The sequence below is a fragment of the Carassius auratus genome, chromosome 28 (assembly GCF_003368295.1).
Source record: "Carassius auratus strain Wakin chromosome 28, ASM336829v1, whole genome shotgun sequence".
Taxonomy (NCBI): Eukaryota; Metazoa; Chordata; class Actinopteri; order Cypriniformes; family Cyprinidae; genus Carassius; species Carassius auratus.
Window position 1 is genome coordinate 23,659,103 of NC_039270.1, and position 27,602 is coordinate 23,686,704.

General features: G+C 39.8%; 2 protein-coding genes across 3 annotated transcripts; one reads left to right on the forward strand and one right to left on the reverse strand.

Moving 5' to 3' along the window:
- The first annotated feature begins 1,754 nt into the window (after window positions 1-1,754).
- Window positions 1,755-12,495, forward strand: LOC113047263 (GTP-binding protein 1-like). 2 transcript variants are annotated; one of them, XM_026208618.1, is made up of 13 exons: window positions 1,755-2,246; window positions 4,198-4,309; window positions 4,396-4,576; window positions 5,879-6,227; window positions 6,623-6,746; window positions 6,835-6,949; window positions 7,045-7,189; window positions 7,263-7,445; window positions 9,211-9,346; window positions 9,435-9,613; window positions 9,706-9,870; window positions 10,173-10,211; window positions 11,398-12,495. In XM_026208618.1, exons 1-13 carry the CDS (start codon window positions 2,058-2,060, stop codon window positions 11,494-11,496), a joined length of 2,016 nt encoding a protein of 671 aa, XP_026064403.1. In that variant the 5' UTR covers window positions 1,755-2,057; the 3' UTR covers window positions 11,497-12,495. The 2 variants fall into 2 exon arrangements, with proteins under 2 accessions (XP_026064403.1, XP_026064404.1); XM_026208619.1 differs by lacking the exon at window positions 10,173-10,211.
- Window positions 12,496-13,716: 1,221 nt separating this feature from the next.
- Window positions 13,717-25,386, reverse strand: LOC113047270 (small G protein signaling modulator 3-like). Its single transcript, XM_026208622.1, is given in 22 exon segments — window positions 13,717-14,857; window positions 16,226-16,286; window positions 16,997-17,119; window positions 17,194-17,279; window positions 17,394-17,442; window positions 17,529-17,599; window positions 17,686-17,838; window positions 17,929-17,978; window positions 18,112-18,166; window positions 18,254-18,409; window positions 19,056-19,238; window positions 19,350-19,583; window positions 19,712-19,857; window positions 19,969-20,164; window positions 20,253-20,396; window positions 20,676-20,783; window positions 21,131-21,342; window positions 24,201-24,264; window positions 24,389-24,453; window positions 24,456-24,476; window positions 24,580-24,668; window positions 24,912-25,386. Coding segments are annotated over 21 exon segments (2,268 nt in total). The 5' UTR covers window positions 24,587-24,668; window positions 24,912-25,386; the 3' UTR covers window positions 13,717-14,773.
- Window positions 25,387-27,602: the final 2,216 nt, after the last annotated feature.

Sequence of the window (27,602 nt, forward strand, 5' to 3'; positions counted from 1 at the left end):
TGGCGCTGCTGAGGTGGTGTGGAAGCCCAGGTTTCTTTGACAGTGGCCTTCAGCTCATCTGTATTGTTTGGTCTCTTGTTTCTCCTTTCAAAATTCAAACTTCAAACAGATGGTCAGCAGAGGGAAGCATGAAATGCTCCAAGATTTCTTGGTAAACGGATGCAGTGACTTTAGTTTTCAAAAGTCACTCAGTACATTCCTTGTGAAGTTCACTCAAATTCTTGAATCAATTTTGCTTGACAATCCTCATAAGGCTGCAGTTCTCTTGGTTGATCTTCTTCTTCCACACTTTTTTTTCGTTCCACTCAACTTTCTGTTAAAATGCTTGGATACAGCACTCTGTGAACAGCCAGCTTCTTTGGCAATGAAGGTTTATGTACCCTCCTTGTGAAGTGTGTCAATGATTGTCTTCTGGACAACTGTCAGATCAGCAGTCTTCCCCATGATTGTGTAGCCGAGTGAACCAAACTGAGAGACCATTTTGAAAGCTCAGGAAACCTTTGCAGGTGTTTTGAGTTGATCAGCTGATTGGTGTGTCACCATATCCTAATTTGTTGAGATCGTGAATTGGTGGATTTTGTTAAATGTGAGCCAAAATCATCACAATTAAAAGAACCAAAGACTTAGACTACTTCAGTCTGTGCATATTGATTTTATTTAATACAAGAGTTTCATAATTTGAGTCGAATTACTGAAATAAATGAATTTTTCCTCCGCATTCTAATTTATTGAGAAGCACCACCATACCTGAAATTACATTTATTCTCAGAGCTATTGACTTCTAAAATTAATCTTTGTATATATTTTTCATTTTTAAAATGTTTTAAGAACTAACATTTCTTGCTTGGAATGTAGGGAAAAGAATGATAGTTCAGCCAGGGCTCCATTAAAAAGTTGCACTCTACAACTATGCTGACAGAGCACTGTTTACTCTTTGTGTCAGACATGATGTTGTTGTGTCCATTGTTCTGGTCGGGTTGCTTGCTTTTTGTTTTTAGGAGGACCACATCGACTAGAGCACCTCACCAGCCCCTAAATTCTGCCCTACAATGCAGCCACATCAGCCAAGCTCCTATCACGTTGCCTTTATAAGGTCCAGAAACCTGAAGAGATTTCAATGATCCAGACAGTATATTATCACAAATAAAATAAACATTATACAGTACAATACTAACATTTACTTACATTATTAAATCAGCTGAACAATTAAGATTTAAATACCATCTGAAAGGGGTGAAATAACATGTTTGGCTACCTGACTTGTGAGCCTGATTTGACATCCCTCAGATTCTTGATGACACGTTTAGTAATTTAGTTCATTTAAGTTACACAAGCAAGATAATCAGGTGAGTCTTTTATGTGTAATATTCTCGTCACAGGGTTTGTTATCACACGTGGATTCAGTTATTACACAACTGCGTGTTGAAGACGGTCAACTAAACTGTCCGTGATCTACTCGCTGGTTTTTAAATAGCATAGGCTACTGATATCCTTTATGTGTCTGACTTTTATTTTTTTCAACAATTTTTTCAAATTATTATTACTATTATTATATTATATTATTTTTATTTTATTTTATTTTCTGTCGACCATTTATCAAAACAAACCTTGGGACTTAAGAACTAAATGTTGCATAATTTGCATTGTAAATATATTTTATTAGTAATGACATGCACCGCCCACGAACTCTCATTGGATGATAACACACGTGATTATAATTCTGAAGAAAATGATTGGTCTAGACCGCTCATCAATAATTCATGAGAAGAAGAAAAGCACACATGACTCATTTTCTACAACATTTTTTAACTTAACGTTTAAACGTGGGCAGTGACAGATTGTCAGACTCTGGTGTACTCTGTTATCAGTTTAGCGTGTTATTGTGATACCAGTAACATGTAGCGATACATGTTTATCTCGACGAGGCAGGTTTAGCCTAGCGGCGAGCGTTGTTACGGTCTGAATGTGTTTGTGCTGTATCAGCTTACAACTGTTCCCCCAAAACCGCCTCGTTTTATAGTTGTTTTAGCTTGATTTTAAAAACATCTGCCCCGGAGATGGCATCAACAACGACGACGGATCCGGGTTTTAATCCCGGAGCCATAGGGTTACCGGAGTCTGTGGTCCCCGCTAGCATGTTTGCTCCGGCGCGGGGATGCGGCGAGGATGACGGGGCGGAGTTCTTCGAGGACGGGGAGATGTTCAACGGCGAGGTCGTGGATCTCGGCATCGACTTCTCCAGCAAGGTAGGCCTCAAACTTGTCTAGTCAGCCAAATCGTAGTAAATTAATGCGTTTACAAAAATGTGTATTTTTAGTGACTACACGTTGGAATTTTTAAAGGACAGTTTTAATCATGTTTTTAATTTCTGTGAAAATCTCAAACCGTACAGTTTTACGAGCTGACCACTGAGTGATTGCATCTGTAAACCTAAGCTAACCCAGCTAACGTACCTTTAGCGATATTTTAACACATTTCGTATCGTCTGTATGATATCATATGCACCTGTCGTAGTGCAGAATTAAACTATGGCTTTCTGATTTGTCCATCTGTTTGGGGGTTTAGCTATTTAACAAGCTGATTATATACCGCAAATCTGCATTAATTCCAATGAATGAAATATGGACAGTTTGTCAGTTGAAGAAATGACAGCCTCCCATCACAATACCTGATGAAATATCAGCGCAACAGAGGGATTTCCCTTCTGAAGAGGGAGACACGGAGGAGATAAATAGATCGGAGAACAAGGAAGCACATTTTATTAATTTATTACTTTTTGTTTTGTTTTTGTTTATGGTGCAAACTTTTTTTTTTTTTTTACATAAACGGTGTACAACATTTTCCTTCCTTGAAATTAGGTAACTGAAAACTCTTTGCCAAGAAACCCCTTTTAAAATTGTAATTTGGTTTAACACTATGTTCTAAAATATTTCAGTCTTAATAAGGTAAATAAATAAATAAACATTATAAAGACTTATACAAATGACCTAAACTTACAACAAAATGACTTTTTTTTTTAACTTAAAAATACAAATAAATTATAATAGTATCACTTTGTTACTAAAATAATCAAACTGGCAATATAACCTCTGATTATTGAACACGATGATAAGCTAGTATCTGAATAGTATCTACTGTAGTAGCCTGAATGCACTGTAAGTCGCTTTGGATAAAAGCCTCGGCTAAATGCATACATTTAATTTTTTATTTAATTTAATTTAGTACTCTTTTACAAGAAAATAACTAACCTGCATATCAATATCACTAGTAGCTAATTATTATATACAAGTAACTACTACAATATTACAGGTTTAAACAACAACATGTCGGTTCTGTTTTTCACTCATCCACTATTTATCCCAAATAGTATGAATTTGATTGTTTTCGGCACCTATTCCAGTTTCACTAATAACTATTTATTAGTTCTGGTATTTATTTCTTAGTTACCAGCAACTATTAAAATAGTTAATAGTATATGTTATCACTTTTCTTGTTTTAGACACTGGTGTGCATGCTAGAAGTAATTGTAATATTTTGAGTAATATTTTTAATTGAACTTGTAATGTCTGAACCCTTCTGACTAATCATGACGCGTGACAAATGATTAGTAAGATGAAGAATGTATCTTAATTATTATTGGCATGGTTACTAATAGCTAAGAAATAAGTACTAGTGCATACTGCCTACTAGTACAGACGGTGCTATAAGTAGTATATGCATTATATTTAAACAAGAATTAGTGAAATGTTATCTTAAATAGATTTAGAAGATGTATCGCATGTCAAGCCGGGTCGTGCGGTGACACGTCAGCTGTTCATAAACTAGTTTAGGTCTACACACATCCACCCGTGCTCAACCTTGAAGGACGTGGGAGCTGTGGCAGCTGCCTTCTTCTCATTCATCAGACAGGTTCAGACTGAGGGGAGGATCTGGTTTTGTTTGGCTGGAGCTGAGCGCTGTGTTTTTTTTGCATGAAGCTCCTTCGTCACTTCGGCTTGTGTAGCATTACTCTTCATAACGACTGATGTAACATGCAGTAAAGTCTGGCAACTCTGTTCAAGTCCATTGATGACTTTTTACACTGGTGTTGAGTCAGACTTGGTCTTTGTACTGCATTTATGAGTGTAACAAACAGAAGAAATGTTGTTCCACAGTCGTTCTGTGTTTAATAAGATTAATTTCTGTGATGTTTCATAGCTAGCCCTGGTCAGTCCCAATGGGGAACAGTACGACTCACTACTACGGCAGCTGCGTGAGAGGATGGACGAGGGCTGCGGGGAGACCATCTACGTCTTGGGGGTGGGCTCAGGTGAGAAACTAAGAGGAGAGCCTTAAGACTCATTGTATTAATTTATTTTAAGAATACCCACCAGCTTGTCTGTCTCACTCTTTCAGATGGAGGAGACTATGGTTTGAATGAGAGCGATATGCAGGCGTCTGTGGCCACAGTGAGGTCCATGTGCGAGCAGATCGAGGCAGACCTCATCCTGTTGAGAGAGCGTGCCGAAGCTGGCGGCCAGGTCAGAGATTACCTCATTCGCCGTCGAGTGGGAGAAGCTGACTTCCTGGAGGTTAGGTGAGTGATGAGACCGAGTGACAGTTCAGTTGAACCAAAATAAACACCTGGTCTCATGTGCTCATGGTTGCTCAAAGATCATTTTTTTTTTTTTTTTGGAACATAAAATGATTTGTTCTGTACAATGTCCAGGCTGCTGTTTTCCAAACAACGAATGTTGACAATGCAAAAGATCAAAAAAGCTCATCCAAAAGAACATGACAACAACATAGTTATTGAAAACTTGCGTTTAGGAAGGAGACATTAAATTGATAGAATGTGACATTTAAAGACACTTTCTAATGTTACTGAATTGTTTCAAATAAATGAAGTCCTTTTGAACTTTCTATTCATTAAGGAGTTTTGTCAAGTTTTTTTTCACATTATTAAGCAGTATTGATAATAATGAAAGGAAATGTTTCTTGAGCAGCACTCAGTAGATTAGAGTGATTTCTGAAGGATCATGTGACACTGACTGGAGTAATGACTGCTTTGCAATGACCGTAATAAATTACATTTTAAGATTGTACATTTTAAATAATTCACAATTTGACAGTTTTGATCAAGTAAACATTGTCTTGGTGAGCAGAAGAGACTAGGCCTGCTGTGAAAGACGATGTTGATGGTGTTACCGATGTTAAGCTGCGTCACGGGTCATGTCACTTATGCACCGTCCCCCTCCGTCATGTAGATTTTTTTTATAGTAAAAATAAATGCAGTGTGTCAAACGACAGTCACATCATAGATTTCATTCATCACATGAGGAAAGTGAGTCGAGCTGACTGACAGTAAGTGAGGAGAGGCAGACAAGATGATGGAAGAAGGTTCACTTTCGAAATGAAATGCTAAAGCACCTGTTTGGTATTATTTTAGTCTATTTTTGTTTGTTTTGTAAATAAAAGTTTAGTTTCATTGTGAGTTTGTCTTTGTACTGCGTTATTGTTGTCCAGTCAAGCACTTGATGCAAAACTGGGGCTAATTTGAAAGGGATTTATAAGCCATTTAAAAGGAAATTGAGGAAAAAGAGGGAAAACTCCCAACAGACTCGAGCCCCGGTGATATCAGTATTACCGCTGTTGTCACGCATGAATTAACCAGTGGGGAAATTTCCTCACTGTCACAACCCTATAAGAGACGTCTTTCAAAAACTTGCCAACCCCAAACTTTTCTACAGGAGTGGAGCATATCAATGATTCATATGACTCCTGCTCTATCATATTAAAGGAGCATCTTTAATGCATCTTCCATGTTCTAAGAAACTTTTCCCTTACTGACTGTAGCCATGATGCATTACTGACTCAGTCGTGATGGTGTTTTCCTCAGGGTGGCTGTAGTGGGGAACGTGGACGCCGGTAAGAGCACTCTGCTGGGTGTGCTGACTCATGGAGAGCTGGATAACGGACGTGGCTTCGCACGACAGAAGCTCTTCAGACACAAGCATGAAATGGAGAGTGGCCGCACCAGCAGCGTGGGCAACGACATCCTGGGATTTGATCAAGAAGGCCAGGTAGTCAACAAACCCGACAGTCACGGAGGCAGCCTGGATTGGACCAAGATCTGCGAGAAGTCTTCTAAAGTCATCACCTTCATTGACCTCGCTGGCCATGAGAAGTACCTGAAGACTACTGTGTTTGGAATGACCGGCCATCTGCCTGATTTCTGCATGCTGATGGTAATTGGTTCCTTCAGTGGCAGCATCCGAACCAAATATGAGCACGAGTGAGCCACATGAGAAGTGACTAGACTCACTGTTGCTCATGGTTTATTCTTAATAGTATGTCAATAGCATGTTGCTCAGCTAAGAGCTCAATACTCTAACAAGCACAACAAATACCATTTTAAATAGTCCATATTGATTTATTATTTCGTTAACTTTAAAAACAAAAACATTTTTAGTTCTGATTAAAATACATTTGTAATAGACATTTCCTTCTGAACTTGATGTTTGGAGCACATTTGTGAGATGTAAAAGTGCTGCCGACGTGGGCAGATTATTAGGATTTGTAACAGAGTGCTCTAATGAGTGTTGATGTCTTTAAATTTACTCCATTTTTCTCTCTTGCACAGATCGGAAGTAATGCAGGGATTGTTGGCATGACTAAAGAGCACCTGGGTTTGGCGTTGGCTCTCAATGTTCCTGTCTTTGTGGTGGTTACAAAGATTGACATGTGTCCAGCTAATATTCTTCAAGGTCAGCCATAATAACGGCATTTCTTAAGTGACTGTGAATTACGGAAAGCGGTAGGCACTGCTATACTAATGTAACACTGTCTTTTCAGAGACCTTGAAGCTCCTGCAGAAGATCTTAAAGTCTCCAGGCTGCAGAAAGATCCCTGTCCTGGTCCAAAATAAAGATGATGTGATCGTCACCGCATCCAATTTCAGCTCTGAGAGGTGATGCTGCCCCACAATACACGTGACGTTTGTGCTTCTCGCTGACCTTTATCCCAGTTATTCTCCAGACTTGCATATGTTTGTTTGTTTTGTAGAATCTGTCCCATCTTCCAGATCTCGAACGTCTCAGGGGAGAACATGGACCTGCTGAAGATGTTCCTGAACCTGCTCTCCTCCAGAAGCTCATTCAAAGACCACGAGCCTGCTGAGTTCCAGATAGACGACACCTATTCAGTACCAGTAAGCACGCTGTCTGTCTCCGTTTAGATATTTATGTGTCCCCTCTCTCATCGGTCCAATTATTTTTGGCCAGGGTGTAGGAACAGTAGTGTCTGGGACCACGTTACGAGGGCTGATTCGACTCAATGACACTTTGCTTCTTGGACCAGACCCTTTGGGCGCTTTCCTCACCATCACGGTCAAATCCATTCACCGCAAGAGGATGCCTGTGAAAGAGGTCCGTGGTGGGCAGACGGCCTCTTTTGCTCTGAAAAAGGTTTGTGTTTCACTAAATGGAATTAAATATTTAGGAGACAAGTTAAAATTTTCCCTGCTAGAGTTTTTGAACAAAGTCGCAAGCCACTGCCAGCATTTTTTTTTTTTTATAATTTCCTCTCAAACATCATGGCCCCCAGAATATTTTATTGTATTGAATATCTGAACATGCAATACGTCAAAATGAAGAACATAGCCTATACTTTTAAACAAATAAATCCATTTTATTATTATTTTATCAACACTTTAATGTAGAAAATTTCATAAAAAAATTGAGCTGAGAACATTGCATTTTTATCAAATACTATATATGGATCATACTATTACAATGATCAAAGCAACTATGCATTAGGTCACTTCCATCAGTACCCCCAAATTTTGCATAGTACTTCACTGTACCACTTCCTGTATCTACATTTTCACTCTGTAACATTAGGTAGTCTTCATTCATATGCTGGTTGTTGATCATTGCATGATTTTTCCTATTTTTCCTGTTGATCAGGATATTGTGGACTTATTCAGAAGGTGTGTAATAGTGCCCCCCAGTGTGTAACAGTGAAAACACAAAAACCTGGACAATTCAGTTTAGCAGGGAAAGTCTTAATTTAGTCAACAAATTACAGAATTGATCAATAAAATGGTTGTTGAGAAGTTATCTTTAGTGATCCTGATTATATTTGTGACAAATATATAAAGTAACCATTTTGTATGAATATTTATACCTGTTTGGAAACAAATGCTGTTTAAAGCAGGGCTTGAAAACGAAAAAATTCAATCGGTTCACTCCGAGCAGAATCGATGTTAACCTATAACCTATGATATGCCTATATTCCTTTTTATGTAATCCTATAGTTTTTTTTTTTCTGTTTTCTCCATTCACAGAAGCGCTGCAGGTGCGTGTGATCTGTTGAATTAATCTCACACTATCCTCAGATAAACTCTAAGTGTGGTGCATTGAGACTTGTCCATGATGAGTTCACAGCTGAGCGGACATTTCACTCGTTGGCTTCAGGGTCACATTTGCATAGGACGTACTGCTGGAATACAACACTTTAAAGAAAATACATTTCAAATATTAAATGGAACGATAAAATAACGTTATTAACCGGTTAATGGCCATTTCAAATTTTCGATTCTGTTCGGAACTATAAAATTTGATTTAGTTTCTGTTCCTGTTCCTGGCAAAATTTATTTAGTTTTCATTCCTTGAACCGGTTCAGAGCCCTGGTTTAAAGTGCCCCTATTCTGCAAATTTGACGGTACCTATACTGATTTTGGAGTCTCCTACAATAGGATAACATGCATGCATGCATACAAATGTGTTACCCATTTAAGTGGGATTTGAAATGACTAAGGACTTTAGGCTGTACAGAGTCGATTCTTTATTTTGGGAGACAATAACTTTATTTATCGTGCACTTTCGGCTGTACAACTATGCAGGTCATTTACATTCACATACAGCTACATTGCACACTGCGTGAAAGAAAATATTGGAGATGGCATAATGGGGCACTTTAAATTACAGTTGGACCTCACTGCTAAATGTTGTGAATATGTATTATTAGTTACAGCTAACAGTTCCTGACAGAATCATCCGTTAAGTAAGAGATCAATATTTGAGCGATTTACTCTGGATCAGTTTCTCTCAGTCAGGAGTCGTTTCGACCGACACATTAAAAGCTGGTTCTGAATCATTTGTTCATGAATGGGATCTCGTTTATCTTGTCGTTCATTACAACATTCCTCCTCTTTTCTCTCTCCTTCAGATCAAGCGTTCCTCAATAAGGAAAGGCATGGTCATGGTGTCCCCACGATTAAACCCGCAGGCATACTGGGAGTTTGAGGCTGAGATACTAGTTTTACATCACCCGACCACCATCTCGCCGAGATATCAAGCAATGGGTGAGAGAACATGCCCTTGCACGCTCCTAAATGTAGATATGAGATTGATCTTGTACCATTTCTCTCACATGTCTCTTCCTTCCCACAGTGCACTGCGGTAGCATCAGGCAAACGGCCACGATCCTGTCTATGACCAGCGACTGCTTACGCACAGGAGACAAAGCTACCGTACACTTCCGCTTCATTAAAACCCCAGAGTACCTGCACATAGACCACAGGCTGGTGTTCAGAGAGGGGAGAACTAAAGCTGTGGGCACCATCACCAAGGTCAGCTTCATTCGAGGGTGTAGGCTACGACACGGAAGTGGTTCAGTATTTTCCGTTTAGCAGTTGATCACTTTTGTTCCTGTGGCTTGTAGTTGCTCCTGTCAACAAATAATCAGCCGTCGAACTCCAAACCTCCGCAAATCAAGATGCAGTCAACAAAGAAAGCCCCGGCGAGAAGAGAGGATGGAGTGGCCCCGTCCGGTGAAGAGAGCGGTAGCACAGGATCGCCAGCCGCCCAGCAAAACGTACCACAACAGGTAATAACCACAGATGAGGGGACGGATAACAAATATAAGATGTGCAATGCTTCGATTTATAAGTACTGGTGATTTGTTCTTTCCTGTCTGGTCTAATTGCTTTCTGTCACTTTTTTTCCCTTTACTCCATGTTTTCATTTCCTTTTAATTCTCACATGAAATATTTCTTTTGCTTCACCTGCATCACGCTCTTCTATTGCTTTTCTTCACCTGTGCTTTCATTTCATCCCTCTTTATTTCCCATAAATTACTCCGTTTTTGCTTTGGTTTACCTTTTTGTTTCACACTTCTTACTGCTTCAGACAGAAATGGAGGAAGAGCCTCAAAACAAAGAGAACAAGGTAAAACAAGGGACAGCAAGTGACTCACTCATTCCCAAGACTGCTAATTACCCCCTCGCAGGAGCCGTGCTGTTTCTAGAGTCTCAACGTCCTGAAAGCACAGTGCACGATGAATCTTTTACCCAAATGATACTGTGGCATGGAAATGAGTGAGGCTTGTGACCGGGAGGGTGTCGTGTTTAATATTGGCTAGTTTGGGAGTTGTCCCAGTGCACAAAATATGAAACACTCTAGTGTTCCTGTAACTGTGCATTCAGGCACAGATTACTATTTTGTGTGATGTTCTAATTTTCTCGGCCAATGTTACATACAGTGATCTGTTTGGTTGATAGATTAATTAATAATTGGATTTTAATTTGAAATTTGAATTTTAGGCATTTACCAAAATAGTTTTTTTTTTTTTTTTTTTGCATGTGACAGATTTAAGTTTTTGTGTGGTATTTTAAATATTTGCATTTTTTTCTAAATTATTATTATTATTTGTAATAGAGGTGAAGGTAAATTAAAAATAAAAACAATTTTGGCTAATGTAATTTTGATTTAATTTCTGAATACCATCTCAAAAGCTAAAACGTTTACATTTTAAATTGATCCGTCTAAAATTCAAATGAACAAAATTTAAATCTTTTTTTATAGCTGCATAGAGAAATTTAATGTTTGGTTATATTTGTAAATCAAATATTTATCAGTAATCAAAAATCTGATATTTATTAATGAAGAACTAACATTTTAGTATGAAAGTTTTTTTTTTTAAATGAATGTTTTGAATTTTCAATTTTGTTTTTATTTCCATTATAATTAATTATGTTCTGAATTCTGTTTGTTTAGATAAGATACAATTAGATTTTTTTTAATGTCTATATAGTTTAATATAATTTGTATTTAATTTGTAGTTTTTTTTTTGGTACAGAAACATTGCTGTAGCAGCTAGCTAAATTAAAATGTAAATTTTTTTTTTATTTTTTTTTTCAGTTCATGGTTTCAGTTCTAGGTTGCATTAACTGTATTAACCCTGTACACTTCATGTACTTGGTGTGTAATTTGTGCTGTTCTGCTGCTTATTATTAGTAACTATGTTTTAGTGCTGCAGTATAAAGTGGTAGATGTTGGCACAGCAGGGTCAAGTGTAATGTTTTCAAGGTCAGCAATCATCTTCTAACTTCTTCTTTCCTCCTGTCTTTTGAAGCCAAAGTCTGGAGGCAGAAGACGAGGAGGTCAGCGGCACAAAGGCAAACCTCAAAGCGGTTCCACAGTGACCCTCGCCGGCGTGGTCGGGGGCTGCTAAACTCGCGCCTTCAGGAGTCCAGTTCACCCTCCATGGTTTACTCATGCCTTTCACCTGCCCACATGGACCAGACCACTTTGATGACCAGGCTTAAGAGTTCACAGAACCAACTTGCACATTGTTTTGTGAATTTTAATTTATTATAAGATGTGTGTGTGTTTGTAGACTGTATAAACCGTAGATTTTGAGACTATAATAGGACACATACTGCATAGTGGATCTGTTTTGGCTGTATATGTCAACATTGAGTCCATTCTTCTCGCTGAACATTACATCATGTACTTGCTCTATGACTGTCAATCTTTTTTAGGATAATCGCAATGGAGATGATGTAAAGCTCTGGCGGCTGAACTCTTCATTATGTAGCTGTTTTTAAGGGACTATTAACAAGACTTGTCACACAATTGCATTTAATTAGAATTAGCATTGTTATTGTGGACCATGAAGTGGATGGGTTCCAGATGTTTTCGGGAGGTGATATGAGCTGAATTCAGTGGGGGCTGAGGACACTGGGACGGCAAAGTTTGCTGGCAGCTAGTTTGGTGTGAAATGTGAATTGGCAAGTAAACACGCTTCGAAATCTAATCGCACTCAATCCTAATTACCTCATATTACAGTTCATTTACACCTGCCCAAATCCTTGGTCAAGCGGAGCAGATCACTCGAGTGTTATCAGGCCTGACAGACCTGGCTCAGGATCTGGGAATATACTTCAGACACACAGCAAGGGACGAAGAACAGAATGTTATAAAGATGTGTCTAATAGTTCATGATTGGGGAACTTTACAAACCAGTGCCAGTTGTTCTTAATGTTTTATCAAACTTGTTTTTTTTCCAGCTGTGATCTATAGGCCTTCAGAACACTTGCTGTAATTTCTTTCAAATGGCTTTACTGTTTATTGAGCTTTAGTATTCACACCTTAGAGGCAATATACCTGGACCATTCTCTGCGTTTTCATGTTCCAATACCAATATACAAATAAACTGATGTTCCCAGTATCAGCAGTGTGTGCTTCTTGTTATCTAATCATGTGTTCGATCAAATACTCCTCTGTGGCATTAAAGATGGAGCAGGTATCTCTGTTGTATAACTTTACTGATGTCTAGCATTTTACATTTACATTCAGAGACGATCAATCATTTAGTTGTTTAGTTGACAAACTTAAAAATCCACTCCATTTTATAAATGATTTTATCAACCTTCTTGTGAATACTTCATGCCTGTTTCACTTTTACAAATGTCATAACTGAGTCCTCCAGTCTTTTCTCTCGATAGGGAATGACGGACTTCTCAAATCAAGTCTGCCCAAAAATGAAAATCCTGTCATAATTTACTCAAGCTTTTTCAACTCCTTTTAAGTGTATTTCTTCAGTTTTTACACAAAAGAAGATATATACTGTATATATGTGTATATAAAGAAAAAAATAGAAGGAAAACAGTTGAGGACCCCATTGACTTCCATTGAATTTTGTCCGTTCTGTGGAAGTCAATGGGTTCCTCAACTGTTTGGTTACCCATATTTTTCTAAATATCGTCTGTGTTCGGCAGAGAAAAGAAACTGAAACTGGAATAACCTGACGGTGAATAAATGAAAATGTTCATTTTAACAATTTTTGTGTGAACGGTTTAAAATCAGTTCTTTCTTACATCAGACTGCAAGCTATCATTCAGATTCGCCTCCATTCAGTCAAACACATTCACAATGAGAAGAACCAAGCCTATGCACAACATCCGTTTTTTATGAATAATGCCATTTCAAGGTTGTGCCATCTAGTGGTGTCTTTTTTAAGTGTAGCCCAGGAGATTGACAATAATCATCTTTGTCAGTTCATCCATGCAGGTGTATCTTGAGTTTGTAGGTTGCAGGAAGCCATCTATGCCTGAAACAAATTGATTTACTCATGATTTATTATAATTATTATTATTATGAAATGGCATGTTGACACATTTTTTTATTGCTTTTTTTTTGAAAATCATATTTGATCAATTGTGGTATTTTTCCAATAAATGTCAGTTGAATGTACTGTACGTCACAATAAAGATCTGTCTTCTCTTTTATTGTGACTACAAGAAATATTTTTTACAAAAACATATGAGTTTAAACAATCTCAAACTGAAGACCTTAGGGATTATGCCTAGTGGCACTTAACAAGTCTCTCTCTCTTTCTCTCTCTCTCTCTCACACACACACAAAAAGACAAAAGCACACAAATTCTTACAGATATAGATATTTATTTACGTACACATTATCAGTGATCGTGGATATGATTTAAAGCCCTGTGAGTTTGGTCATGCTCAACCATTACGGACTAGTTTTTGGTTCAGAACAACCATGTCTACCAATTACAAGAGTGATAAAGTGGAGGCTTTTTCTGTCACGTACTCTTAACGTCTGTACCACAGCAGGCTCTTGCAGAGAAGACACACAAAGCTCTTTCAGAACGGCCCATGTAGCACTCCATGTAGACTGGACAGCGCTGGACCTTTCTTTTTCATATCTCAAAAAAAAAAAAAAAAAAGCTAAATACTATTTTTCTCTTTTTATACTTTACATGGTTTATAAGAAATATGTAACACAAAGCTGGTTCCTTGCCACACCAACAGCACTGAATCGGTGATGTCCTTCATGTTGAGGCAGATTCAATCCAGCGTCTGAAGCACACACCAGAGAAAGAGACCCGACTCAAGTCAATGCCTTCATTAGTTTGCTGTGGATGTAACGGGTGTTACGCATGTGGGGTGGTACACACTGGATATCTTTTTTATTATTCAGCTATTTTGGAAACGATCATAATTGGCAAGTCCTCTGAAGATAATGAAAATGTGTTTAACCTCTGATTGTACACGTCTGATATACACAAGCATGATCATTCAGACACTGAATTAGCTCTTCAAGACGATCTTTCTGGAGCATCAGAGCTGGACTGACGTCTTTCCTACTCTCCAGAGATCACCAAGAGTAAATGGACAAAGGGGTTTAAATCCTACATTCATTCATGACCGAGGAAAGGAAGTGTTTGCAGGTTGTCTTTCTTTAGTCTAATTCTGTGTGAAATCTTGGCAAAGAACTCCTCCTTTGTACAAACAGACTCTTACAAGAGTCGCAAAGAGTGAAACTATTGAGCCATAACACACAAACACTCTACAATTCAGCCATGTGACCTAAAGCTTTACAACGAATGAAGATGAATTTCAGGTGTTTCAGATCCCTGTTTTTCTGCAGATGGAGAGTGATTTGGTCTGTGTGTTTGCAGCTCACAGGAAGTGTGTGGTGCTTTAGCCATCAATGTCCCAGCTGAAGAGGTGATGCTTCACCAACATGTCCTGAACTCCCTCCTTCAATGGCCTCTGCTCCTTCTCCTGGAAAACACGTGGGGTAAAGTCAGACATTTGGTAAGGTGTCTTTACATCTGCACTCCGCTGATTAAATGATGTTCCATTGCCTTGAATGGTTGAACTACTTCAAAACAAATGGCTGTGCTCAGTATTCCTGCTGTAAATAAACACTGTACTCTATCAGAGCTCAAGACAAGGTCATGTGACGCGAGAAACACCACATCTAAAGGTCAGAGCAGAGAATCCTCTACAAGCTAACATTAGCGCTAATGGTGACACGTTTCAGGTGAATGTGGAGTCACTGAGGAAATCTCAACACCAGGAAATGCCTCCCAGTCTACTTCCAGACAACAGTGAAAACCTCCATCAGCATCAAGTCTAAATCCAGACTGAAGAGAGGATATCATTCAAACACCTGGCAACTCTCACTCTGAATGTGACTGCAACTTATCACAGGAAGTCTGTCAGACATCACCGCATCAGCGTGGCGTCATTTTAGAGAACATCCGATTAATGCAAGCAGCTTCGCTCTTCTGTGTCAGCCGCGCTGCGCTATGGTGATGTGTAGACACAGAGGAGACAAATTGTTGAATAAAATGTTTGTTTATGTTTTCTTCATGTACAAAAAGTATTCTCGTTGCTTCATAATGTTACAGTTGAACCAAAAAATGGCAGATGGACTATTGTGACGATGCTTTTATACTTGTCTGGACCGTGACAGTGTAAGTGTACAGTGTAAGTTACTTGGCCGTCTATAGGACAGTCACAAGCCTCCCGGTTTTCATCTAAAATCTCTTAAATTGTGTTCCGAAGACGAAAGAAGCTTTTACTGGTCTGGAACGACATGGGGGTAAGTGACTAAACAGTTATTTTTAAAGACTAGTCTAAACCGTTTATGCAACCTGCCCCTGAAGCAAAATTTTTTTTGCCATTTAGTCATATAGGCCTTTATTTTTCCAAACACACTGGGATCCAAGCTTTTGTCTGAACCAAACATAATGGAGAGTAGTATTTGCTCTAGAGTTTCATTAGCATTCGGCACAAAAGCTGCTGAACTGGTTTTTAAAGGTTTAGATGGCATTATGTGAAGGCACTATTTAAACAGCAGTGAACAGGAGAGCAGAACACACCAAGCACTACTACAACTACCAGCACTGACTGCTTCCGCAGACACTTATCAAGCAGCGGCTACTAACTAGTTACCAGCATTACCTAGAGGTCCCAACTAAAGAGGTGATGTTGCACCAAGACATCCACCACTTCTGATTTGAGAACAGGAGACTTCTGGAATGGCAGACAAACACGCAGATGCATGTTAGTCTGTGTGTAGGTGTGTGTGTTGGGGCACGTGAGACGCAGAGTGAATGTGAGGAGGTAGTTCCAATCTCTCACCTCTTTTTTGGTAGGCAGCTCACAGTCTTGGGAGAGACTGAAGGCAAACTTTGAGAGAACTCTGAAAGTAGCACATACAAACCCATGTCAGTAATACACTCAAATCAACCTAAAGAACATTTATGGAAGTCATTTTGGCATACAGGATTCACCAAATAATTGAGAGCATTTAGTAATGATTCATTCAGATCAATTTGTAATCTCTATGGGTTATGAGAACACGTAATGTAAACACGGAAAGTTTGTTGAGAGCCATTATCTAAAATTGGGCATTAATATGTTTTTAATACTTATTATGTTACAGGCAAGCAAACTTTGGAGAAAAACAAAATTAAAAGTGCCTTTTCCCCATTTTCGAAAGTTCACCATTGGCATATAATTGCAACAAAGACTGCTAAAGCCATCAGATTTCACTAACAGAGCTACCAATCTCTGTAAAAATAACAAAATTATGCTGCCATCTTTTTTCATTTTAACCCAACTGTAAATTATCTCTGAATCTCAAATGAAAATTGTCCTTTCGACTCCCCTCTATAAAGAAGAAAATAAGATCAATGGTTTAATATTTTGGCTTTCATCACTACGTGTTTATCTTTCTTGAGAACAATACTGACAAAATAAAAATTTGAGCCGGGAAAATGTGGTTGATTTTACAGGGAATGAGCCAATAACAAATGAGAAAATGTCTTTATTACTTCAACTGTATGTGTCAGTTTCTATTTGAAGACATTCGGAGCTCATTTGAGCCCATCAGCAGCGGCTCAGTCTTACCTGAGTTCACACTTGATCTGAACCCAGCCAGGACTGCGCAGGAAGGACCAGGGATGGTACCACTTCTCCACGGCACTCATACTGGAACACAACACCTCCAGCCACAGGTGCAGCACCTGCTCACTAACACAACACACACGCTTGCATTATGGGAACAGAGAACAAAAGCGAGATGGTGTCACCGCAGGCTGACTTACTTCAAGCCCACACAGATGAGCGAGCGAAACTTGACGTCCATCTGAACGTGTGCAGTGTCGTGGCTCATGTTGACAGACTGCACTGCCTAAGATCACAGACAGAGAGTGTACAGATGCTCGGTGTACAAACGTGAAACAAGTGCTCAACCACACTAAACGCTGATCAAATTTGATCAGGTTTCCTTATTTGTTAAACTCACCCTGTAAAGAAGCTCTTCAGGTGTGAGCACCTTCCCATCTTCATCTAACCTAAAGAGGTGAAGCGGATATCATATGAGCGAAGCACCATAAAGGCAATTAGAGAAGACGAGATCTAATGTAGCTACATGTCTCACCTGTAGGTCTTGCAGAGCACCAGTCTGGAGTAGACCGAGTTGAAGTCTCTCTCCACTTCTCTGCTGGCTGCCTGTGATCAACACACACACACACAACTCTTTCGCACACATATCTAAATGTACATAACTTTCCATAGGAAACCCGATCTGCTCCTACCTCCTCGATGAAGAGCCAAGGGTGACAAGGTCCTCCCAGTATGGAGGGCTTCTTCAGGCCGTGCTGAAAGATGGACTTGAGAGCAGGACACAATGTGCCTCTGACCAAGTCATTGACTGCCTCAGTTACAGTGTCGTCTCCAGCCAGAGAGTACTGAACGACAGGAACGTGTGCAGGAGACAGTTAAGATTTTTCTCTTATTAACAGGAATTAACAGACACAATCCAAAAGCAAGGCTATTACCTCTTTACTTCGTTCATCCAAGACTTCCACAAATTTAGCAGGAAACCAGCCTAATGGGACAAAAGGTTTGTGGGAAATACCGATTGGTGTAATGAGTTGCGTGTAGGGTATAAGTGCCAGTCGGAACCATTTGAGAAAATCAAAGAAATGTGGAATGCTTCTGGTAAGCACATCTCAGCTCACCTCTCAAGCCGTTCAGCTCCCCAACCCAGCAGTGCTCATCTTTTTGTGAGATGATCTGAGAATGAACACAGAGATAAGAGTCGAGGAACAAAGGCAAGGCATCAGTGAACATGTCTAGATGACAGAAACAGCAGGTGCTCACAGTGATGATGTCATTCTTCCGAAAGCCCAGTTCATCATCGTCGTGCCGCTCAAAGTCCAGCAAGGCTTTGGCTCGTCTCCGGCGATTCCGAGACACAACCAGGAAGTTCTCGTGATCCCTTTGATGACTCTCCATAGAATAGTCCGGAGTCAAATCCTAGAGAGCGAGTGAGAGAGGGAGTAAGCTGGACAAGAGTTTCCTTCCCCTAGCTTATGTGTGTAATATGGCAACTACAGAGAGAAATTCAGCTAGTTCCTCTCCTAATTTAAAGAAGAAACCAATCCGATGTATAGTTGACATATGAGGCTTAATACTATAGAAAGCACTAAAGGTTTTCAGTTAGAGTGTTTTTAGCTTGTTTATTTAAATATAAAAATACGACATGCAGTTGCATCAAACAATGATATAAACATAATTCAATGTAAATTGTGATATTCGTAATTTATAATTGCAATTACAGTTTCAAGGGAATAATTGACAATTATGATTTTTGTCATAATCGGGCAGCCCTAAATTCAGCAATATCAAATGTGAAGTCAGGTTTGACGTCTGACTACTTAATGATTATAATTGATTAATAACTCGAGACTCTCTCTGACTCATGGTGGTCTGTTTACTGCTAATGCGAGTGTGTCGCTAATTTCTTGATACATAGGCCTAATTTGCACAATTCAACAAAACAAGTCAGTGAGTCACCAGGTACATGAGTCAGTGTTGCCGTTTCAGTGCAAATGTTCTGTTTCTAATTGAATTATTCCTGACAGATTGTAAAAGGTGATTCATGTGATCGCGTGGCTCTCACAGTGCTGCAGTTGCGGGGGTCCAGGCAGTGAAAGTGCTCTGCGGTCCGACTGATGGCTTCTCTCAGTGCTGCCACCAGCTCCGTCTGTTTGATGTTTTTGGCCTTCAGCGCCTCCACCTCGTCCTCCCCCCAGAGAAGCGAGCTCAGGGTGGATTTCCTACGCAGGCTCTGTCTGCGGACCACCTGGACAATTGACACACACAAATGAGTCTGTATTCACAATTTGTATATTGTAAGTGTGTCTAAATAAGAGCATCACATATGATGATCCAAGACACTGTTCATGCTCTCAACCTTGTTGAGGTTGGTGTGGAGGGAATGGGAGTTGCCGGAGTTGAGCTGGGCCTGCTCTGCCAGGATGTAGGCAAGATGCTTGTGTCTGAGAGCATCCAGGCTTTCCTGAGACAGAGATCCTGCCAGACGCACCGCCTCGCCCAGCACTGCCGCCCCGTCCTCTAGTTGACTGGGCAGATCTGAGAGGGTGTTAAAGATGGATGCCGAGTTCTCAGATGATACCAGTTCTTCCTCCTTTACAACACATAAAGAAACCAGTTTGATTTACAAGTGTGTCGTATCAAACACTCATCGCTGCCTTGTTTAACCATCGAAGGCTTAGTTAACAGAAAGATAGAAGTCTTTGGATAAAGTTAAACAACCTTGATCTTCAGCATGCCCAGCGTAACCTGGAAGAGCACCACTGAGCCCTCGTAGAAGAGCAGGTCCCAGATTCGCAGCAGGATGCGGATGTCCACCACACTGGCAAAGGCAGTGAGGAACCAGTGCAGCGTGATTAGAGAAAGCTCTGAGAGGGAAAACATGAACATCTGAACGCTTTTTTAATCTTTGGAGCAAAAGCAATAAAAATAAAAAAAGCATTTTGCGTTAAATATTTTCGAGGCTGTTGGTGTCTCACCAATGTCATGCTCCTGTAAGAGCTGGTCTAGACTCGGCAGATACTGCACTATGAGCTGTCTGAGCACGCGCTGGTCGGTCTGAACTCCCAACAGCGTGGAGGAGAAGTATGAGGGAGGTAGAAGGTCCTCTATCAGTGCACACATCATCCACAGAGCATCCTCCTCCTCCAGAAACAGCAGCAGACAGGACACCACCTGTATCAAAGACAAACACACACACACACCTCAGAGTCTGACACTCGATGAGCAGAGAGACAGAGTCTGTGATCCGGTCGCTTCATACCATGCCTGTGCCCTGACAGTAGCCGATGTCTGGATACAGCCACGCCAGTCCTCTCAGGACTCGCCTGAGCTTGGGCACCCCCACACTCGACATGTTACTGAAGCACGCATTAGTGGGCATGGTCCGCAAAAGATCCTTTTCTATCTGCAGCACAGACAGAGAGACGAGCATATTAAAAACAATACTGGAACACGTCTATGTAAAGTCTGAGGTGAGTGCATGAATGAATTTGAGCTTAAAATTGAAAAGAAAAAGTCAAAAATCTGATTTTGAAATCATTTTAATATGCCGATTCAAGAAAATTTTTGTTATGACTATCAGTGTTAAATCAGCTGTGCTGCCGAAAACTTTTGTGGAAACCGAATAAAAAAAACGAAACTAAATCTCTGACTACATCACATCTGTGGCTGAGATGACGTGTACCTGTTTGGCTGCTGTGGTGTCCTCATTAGAACTGTTTTTGACGATTTCCCTGTAGGAGATTTCTGATGTTCTCTTTTTCTGCAGGGCCCCTGACAAACGCATCCACATCTGAGGGAATACATGTGACGGAGACAATGAGGAACAAGACAGATAAACACACAAAGATCCAGCAGAGGTGCACTTGGAAGATCTGAAACGCACTGCTGTTCTCATGGGAATCTCTGAAAATAGCAACACAGCATCAACAAGATACTGTACTGCCAAGACATCATGTCGTATTACAGTGACACTAAGAATACCTCAAGCATTAACATGATTGCCATGGGAACATTACATCAGCAGATCAGCCGCCTGATGGTGTATAACAATACAGAGATAGCCTTAAATATGTGGTGAGGTAAAACCACAAACAAAAGAACATTTAGAGGGTAGATAAACAGCTTCTCAGTGCTGACCTGTGGTCTCATGCTGTGTGGTATGCCCCCCAGCACAAGGGTCCGAAGGCGGTCAGAGCAAGCCAGGGTGGGGGAGATCTTGTCCCAAGTCAGGTCTCCTACAGTGTGATTGTGGGTGAACTCCAGATGGGCCTGCCAGCGAAGTCTTTGCTGAGGGTCCTCTTTCTGAGGAGCCCCTTCACCACGCTGCCATTTACTTGTCTCAACCCCGTCTGAAGCAGAAAAAAAACTCTTAACTCCTGACAAATATGGGGAAAGACAGTACGAAGCCACTTTCACACTGAGATTCCAGATAATACACGGGTAATGTGTCCCGGAAATTGTTCCCGGATCGTTAGATTTTGTTTCATTCACACTGCCAGTGATTTCCTGGAATCTGTGAGTGCATTCACACACAACCCGTAAAGGTCCCGTTATTTAATGTGCAATCAGGATGAGATGTGTAATGTACGAGTCGAAAACGCTAGGCACGTTATACTTTCACTTAAACTGGCGAACGATCTCAGCTTCAGCGTGGACAGTGAGTAACTAACTGATCTCTGCTTCATTACAGTTTGCACAGACTTTTTGATGCAAACGTTGATCTGCCTTCAAAACACCTGGTAAAAACGTTGCGTGATAACGTGCATCATCACTACGACACGCCATTAGTTCTGGCTTTTATTTACACAGAGCTCGTTCCAGGACTGAACCCGGCAATGTTACTATGTCCCCAACCCAGGATCGATCCCAGAATCAATCCCAGAACGTGTTTGCTTTCACACAGAAGGCAATCCGGCAATGTTCCGGGACCAACGTGCAGCGTGAAAGGGGCTCTAGATGAGACTTAACAGCTGTGTATTAAACACTGTATCGATAGGGCCACTGCTAACTATTGACAGAGCGGGCAGTTGACCTCTGCATTATGAAGGGCCTCCATAACTTTACCAAAGTACAATATAGGTAATGGCATTTGTTTTCATGTTTACATGCGGAACTCCTCACCAGGTACAACATTCTCATTGCTTGGATCTTGTTTTAGAGGTCCAAAAATATTAATGCACTCATAATGATATATCTAAAAAAAAAAAAAAAAAAAAAAAAAAAATCTTAACATTGCTGGTAGGTTATCATTGAACAAATTAATGCACTCTCTACATTTAACAAAAATAAAAAATAAAATATAGAATACTAATAAAATGAGTTATACTATTATACTAATATTATACTATTTAAAATATTAATAAAGAAATATGACAAAACGGTGGTAATTCATACATACGCAGCCTCCCTCTCTCTGTCTCTGACATAAATGAAAAGTTGATAAATTACACTTTTCTGAGAATAGAATATTGAAGTGGAGATCGCTAAACTGCAAGCTAACCTGTGTTTTCAGAAAGCGAGCCCGTTTATCCATAGTGGAGAGAGAGTGCATACACATGGTTGCCAGGTTGACAATGATTAGTAGATCATTTAGTAGATATTTTTGTATTACGCAAGTGGGCAGCTCTGTTTCGGAGATTACGTCTCTTTATATCAGGCAACTCAGTTGTATTCCTCTGCGGCCAGATTAAACATTGTTGTAGCCAATATATTATTCTCCATTCATAATTTTTTTCGAAACCTCACACTTTTCTACTCCATTTTAAGCAGTGTTCTCATATTCAAATTAAGCGCGGTCCACTGCTGCACATGTGCCACAATATCGATACAGGGCCAACTGTATCGATACTCGTATCATCAAATCTTTGTGACAATACATCGGCAAATCGATGTATCGAACACAGCGTTAGTAAACACCACAATAAATTTTTTTCAAATTTCATATATTCTTGGAATTTAAAATATCCACATTCAAATGCAAAAACGTATTTTCGCGCATTTTCTAGAGGGACATCTATCACCGTTGCACTCGCATCTCATACAAAAAGAGTTTGTTTAGAAAGCCATTTAAAATTAATGCAAGTTCAACTTTGAAAAAACATATCTTGAAACTTTACGGCGGGTTTATTCCCCATCCAACTGAAACTTGTGTTTTTAAATGAAAAATGTACTCGGTGTGATTGTCTTTCAACCCTTTGTATTAAACTTCATACATACATGATGCTGTTTGGTTTATAGTTTTTTTTAAGCCACTTGATTAAAATTGGTTTATAAACATTACTTTAAAGGGGGGGTACAATGGTGTTCATGTTTTCAGAGTTGTTCGCAGTGTTAAAGAGATGGATTCTTGTGCTAAACATGGCCAAAGTTGGACACACGTTGGACAGAGGAGAGCGAGACCGCGCACATCAACATGCTTCAAAATCGTCAGCAGCGCTGCGTAGGATTTGTTCGAGAATGTCTCCAAATAAGAGCATTTTTGGATTTGAGGGAAAGTTTACCGTGTTCAGCTTCCCCAAGAACCCAGCATTACATGAATAGTGGATGCAGTTTGTTTTTCCGGGTCAGCAACGGAGTGTATCAAGTGCCTTTGTGTGTTCTGGTCATTTGAGTGACGAATGTTTTATAAACAAGGCCCAAGTCGACACTGGATTTGCACAACGTTTGGACATGGAGCGATCCCTGTGATAAAAGACCCCATTCATGCATGTACAATTGCATCAGATTTCAGTTTTTTTTGGAAATCAGCACATAAATGAATATATGTTAATGGAAACAACAAGAAACGTCAGTATTATAGCTCCACTCACGGCACGCCTCCAGGAGCTCTGCTTTTTCCGGAAAGCTTAGATTCCAGAAAGCTGTATTTTTCTTTTATAAATTTGATAAAACTAAAGACTTTTTGGATATATGAAGGATGCAGTACTACTCTATAGGTACTGAAGTTTAACATGAGATTAGGTGAAACTGTGTATGTTATGTACCCTTTAAATATTATTTTTTTCACAGATAGTCATGTTGTCTTACACTTTGAAAAAAAAGTGCAGTAATATTTTGCTCGATGCACCCTCTTGTGGCCTCTAAAGCCAAAAGCTTTTCTTCACCATAACTGAAATTATATATTTTAAATTCAAATGTTTATAATATTTAAGTAAAAAAAATATAATTTTGTTTTTCAGCCATTTTGACAGCCCTATCCCACACTAACCTTCACTATCGATCCGGAAGCCAAATTCATCATACTGCAGTTCTGCTTCCATATCGGGGTCTTTCTGCAACAGTCAGAACAACATCTCTCAGAAATGAACCACTTCCCATAACAATGATGATGATACAATAACAGAATAACATTTATCTGCCACTTCGAGCATTATAAACAAAGTATGAGTAAAATACCTGAAAGTACTTTGCCAAAATGTCCTGGGGCCACATGCTGGGTGTGAGGGCCGAAAAAGGGCCCCTGGGGCTGGAGTGTAATTACCTGCTAAAGAGAACAGAAAACCATGTGATGAGATTAACTGTGTTTGACAAACAATACAACTACGCTTCCATTTTTATTTAGTGTATTCATGCAGCAGTAAGCTTACTTGACATGGTCCTGGAGTTTGAAGTGTGTTTCTTTAGCGTCTACAGAGATGAGTCCAGCTGGAGCAGGTCAGGTCAAGGTTCACAGGCCCTAGATAAGGAGACCGAAAGAATACAGACAGAGCCATACAAAGTGCGTAATTACTCAAGTGATCAATGCAATTCACAGTCACTGGAAATAATCACCTCAAAATAGGCATTTAAAGGACTGAACCAGGCAGAATATCATATAACAACGTCACTTTAGTGCAATTAAAAAAGAAAAAAAAGAAGTCTGCAATGAGGAAGTGAAGAGCCTGAAAGCTTTTTAAAGCTGAACTTGAGATGCATGCACCTTAATACTGTCCTCCTTCATGCTCCAGTTCTTCAAATCAACACAGACACACAGGATGGCAAGCTAAATCTTCAGCAGCACAGCTTGTTTGGATAAATTAAACATGCCAGTGGACCCACAGACGACACACTACCTTACACGACTTCTCGCTCCATGACACTGACATCATCTGCATTTACAGCCCAGCATAAGGCAGCCTTTGTTTCTCCACTAAACTCATGATGACAAACCCAGTGGGGATGTGTGAGAGAGGGGGATATGTGATTACCCACCCACATCAGAAGGAAAGATTGCAAAACTGATACCAGGATTTGCACATATAAGCCCTTCTACAGATCTTTTGGTCTCTGCTCCAGTGTTTCAAGAAACTCAACAGTTTATGCCTGCTGAACCAACCAGAAGCTTTTTAGAGGGTATGCTAATGCACAATTCAATTCCTTCATTTGTTTAAAATAAATCACTTCCTTGTTGGAAGAACGGCAACAGACTGCTCTATAAATGCAACCGAGCTTATCTTCCTGTGTGTGTGTTCAACATCATGTAAGAAAGAGAGCAATGGAAAATGTAGATGCTATCTGGACATGCATAATGCAAACACAGAACCTCCTGGAAGCTGAGTCTTAACTGAGTCTTATAGCCAAAGTAAAGTAAAAAGAGCTGGACACCAACATCCTGTGGTTGTGTGTTGTTTTATGTGGGCCTGGATGAATGATGCAAAATCTAGCCTTTAACAGAGTCACCAATATGAAAGACCTGCCATCAAAAATGTAACATACATTGATCTTGTGCATTCATTTGTATGCCCTGCAAACCTAAACACTTGGTTTTTCTGTGAGGTTCTCAACCTTTTTTGACTCTGAGGTCCTCTACTGCCTACAACAAGGTTCAAAGGCCCCATTTCATTTCCAGTTCGTGTAAAATGTAATTTAGAATTAAGTTTAAGGATTTTTACAAGTAGGCCTATTTTTTACTCACAATTTTTGCTCTACCCAATAAAATATTTTGGAGCTTGGAATATCTAGAAAAATGTTTATTCCTATACAAATGGCCATGGAGTATTCTGTATTAGAAGACTTGACTTTAAATAAAAAATATTGAATTTTAGATACTGTAATATGACATAATTTCATAAATCCTAGTTTTCCGAAATTGTGGGTATCGTGGTTCTTAAAAAAAAAAAAGTTGTGATATAAAGTAAGCAATGGATATCTTGATTTTTAGTTGTTTGGGCTTATTTTAAATCATTTTAATCTTAAAATGTGCTTTTCCCTTGGTTGTTAAGATAATGTTATCTGACCGACGAACATGCATCATTTGTCAAAATATGAAAAAATAACTTCAATCAATCTTGAAATCATCAGTGAAGTTTACATCATGAATAGTTTTCTGTTTATATTTTGCAAAGAAAATGGAATTGAAATAAAAACGTCTATAATTTTAGATCATAAAAACAATCTATCTGAAAACATTTGAAATATACAGCCATCTAAAGCACTTGAAAAACAGTACTTCCCACTTCATCCAATTACAAACTCAAATGAATCCAGATCCGTGCACAACAGACAGACCTTTCAGTGGGCCTCATTAGAGGACAGTCATGACAACACTGCTGGCTCTCTGTAGGAGTCTCCATCATAAACAAACACTTACTAACAATGACACCGCTCATCAAGCTGTGAACGCCACCGCTAGCATCATCCCTATGGCAACAGACCCCACAGCAACCAAAAAGACAGAGGCGAGCAGCCGAAGGCACCAACATTAGCGGTCAGTGAGTGAGAGGAGTCAATGCTCCCTGAAGACACTCTAAGAAACACTCAAATCCTCTAACAGTAGATTATAAATCCCAATACTCTCAGGAAATAGAGTCTGGACTGCTAGCTGCTGATGAAAGTGGACTGGATCATATCAAAGTAGGCAGAATAATTAGTCAGCTTATTATAGATAAGTTAATTAATACCAACAAACATAGATTCGTTACTTGAAGGCAAACTGAAAGAAAAAACAATAAAGTCCCTTATTCTAAGCTAGATGCATCTCAACAGTACTAAAACAACATTGGTGTGTGTGAGACTTCGATTGAGAGAGACGGCCCATTCATGACATGAGCGGAGAGAGGAGGGACGTGGCAGCTCTCTGACGACAGCGGGATGGGGAGAACAGAGCGAGGGATGGGGGCAGCGTGCTACATGACTCACTGCGTGTTGTGACTAGAAGAAGCTGGAGAAGGGAAAGATGGAGGTGGGGCTGATGAGAGACAGGGGAGCTTTATGGTTTAGTTTGGCAGTGCTCATTATGGGGTACTTTGTTTTCAGAGACCAATCCAAAGTCCCTGCACTGAGGGTCATAAGCTGGTGCTCTCTGCAGGATCTCCTGCCCTGCCCTGTCCTGTGCTTGAGGAGGGTGTGAACCACACTAGATAAACAGAGCCGAACCTTATAGCCACACTACACACATGTCAAAGGAGTGGCCAATTTAAAGACCAATCCAAAACTGTAAACAGATGAAGGGATATTTAATAGCAAAGTTGCTGACTAGATTGGAAGCACATTCAATCTTTCAAACGTTAGAGTACAACAGCACCTGCCAACTTCTGCAGCGGTGATGGTTCGGGAAGCATTTTCATATTCATATTCCCAATAAAGATTTGTAAAAAGTTTTAGTTTAAGAGTTACAAGCCATGATGCAAAA

Bases quoted from the DNA above. Each gene is read 5' to 3' on its own strand.
- LOC113047263 (XM_026208618.1), top strand. From the start codon at position 2,058: ATGGCATCAACAACGACGACGGATCCGGGTTTTAATCCCGGAGCCATA. The intron at 6,747-6,834 runs GTCAGCCATAAT...CTGTCTTTTCAG, and splicing joins TCCAGCTAATATTCTTCAAG to AGACCTTGAAGCTCCTGCAG. The intron at 6,950-7,044 runs GTGATGCTGCCC...TTTGTTTTGTAG, and splicing joins TCCAATTTCAGCTCTGAGAG to AATCTGTCCCATCTTCCAGA.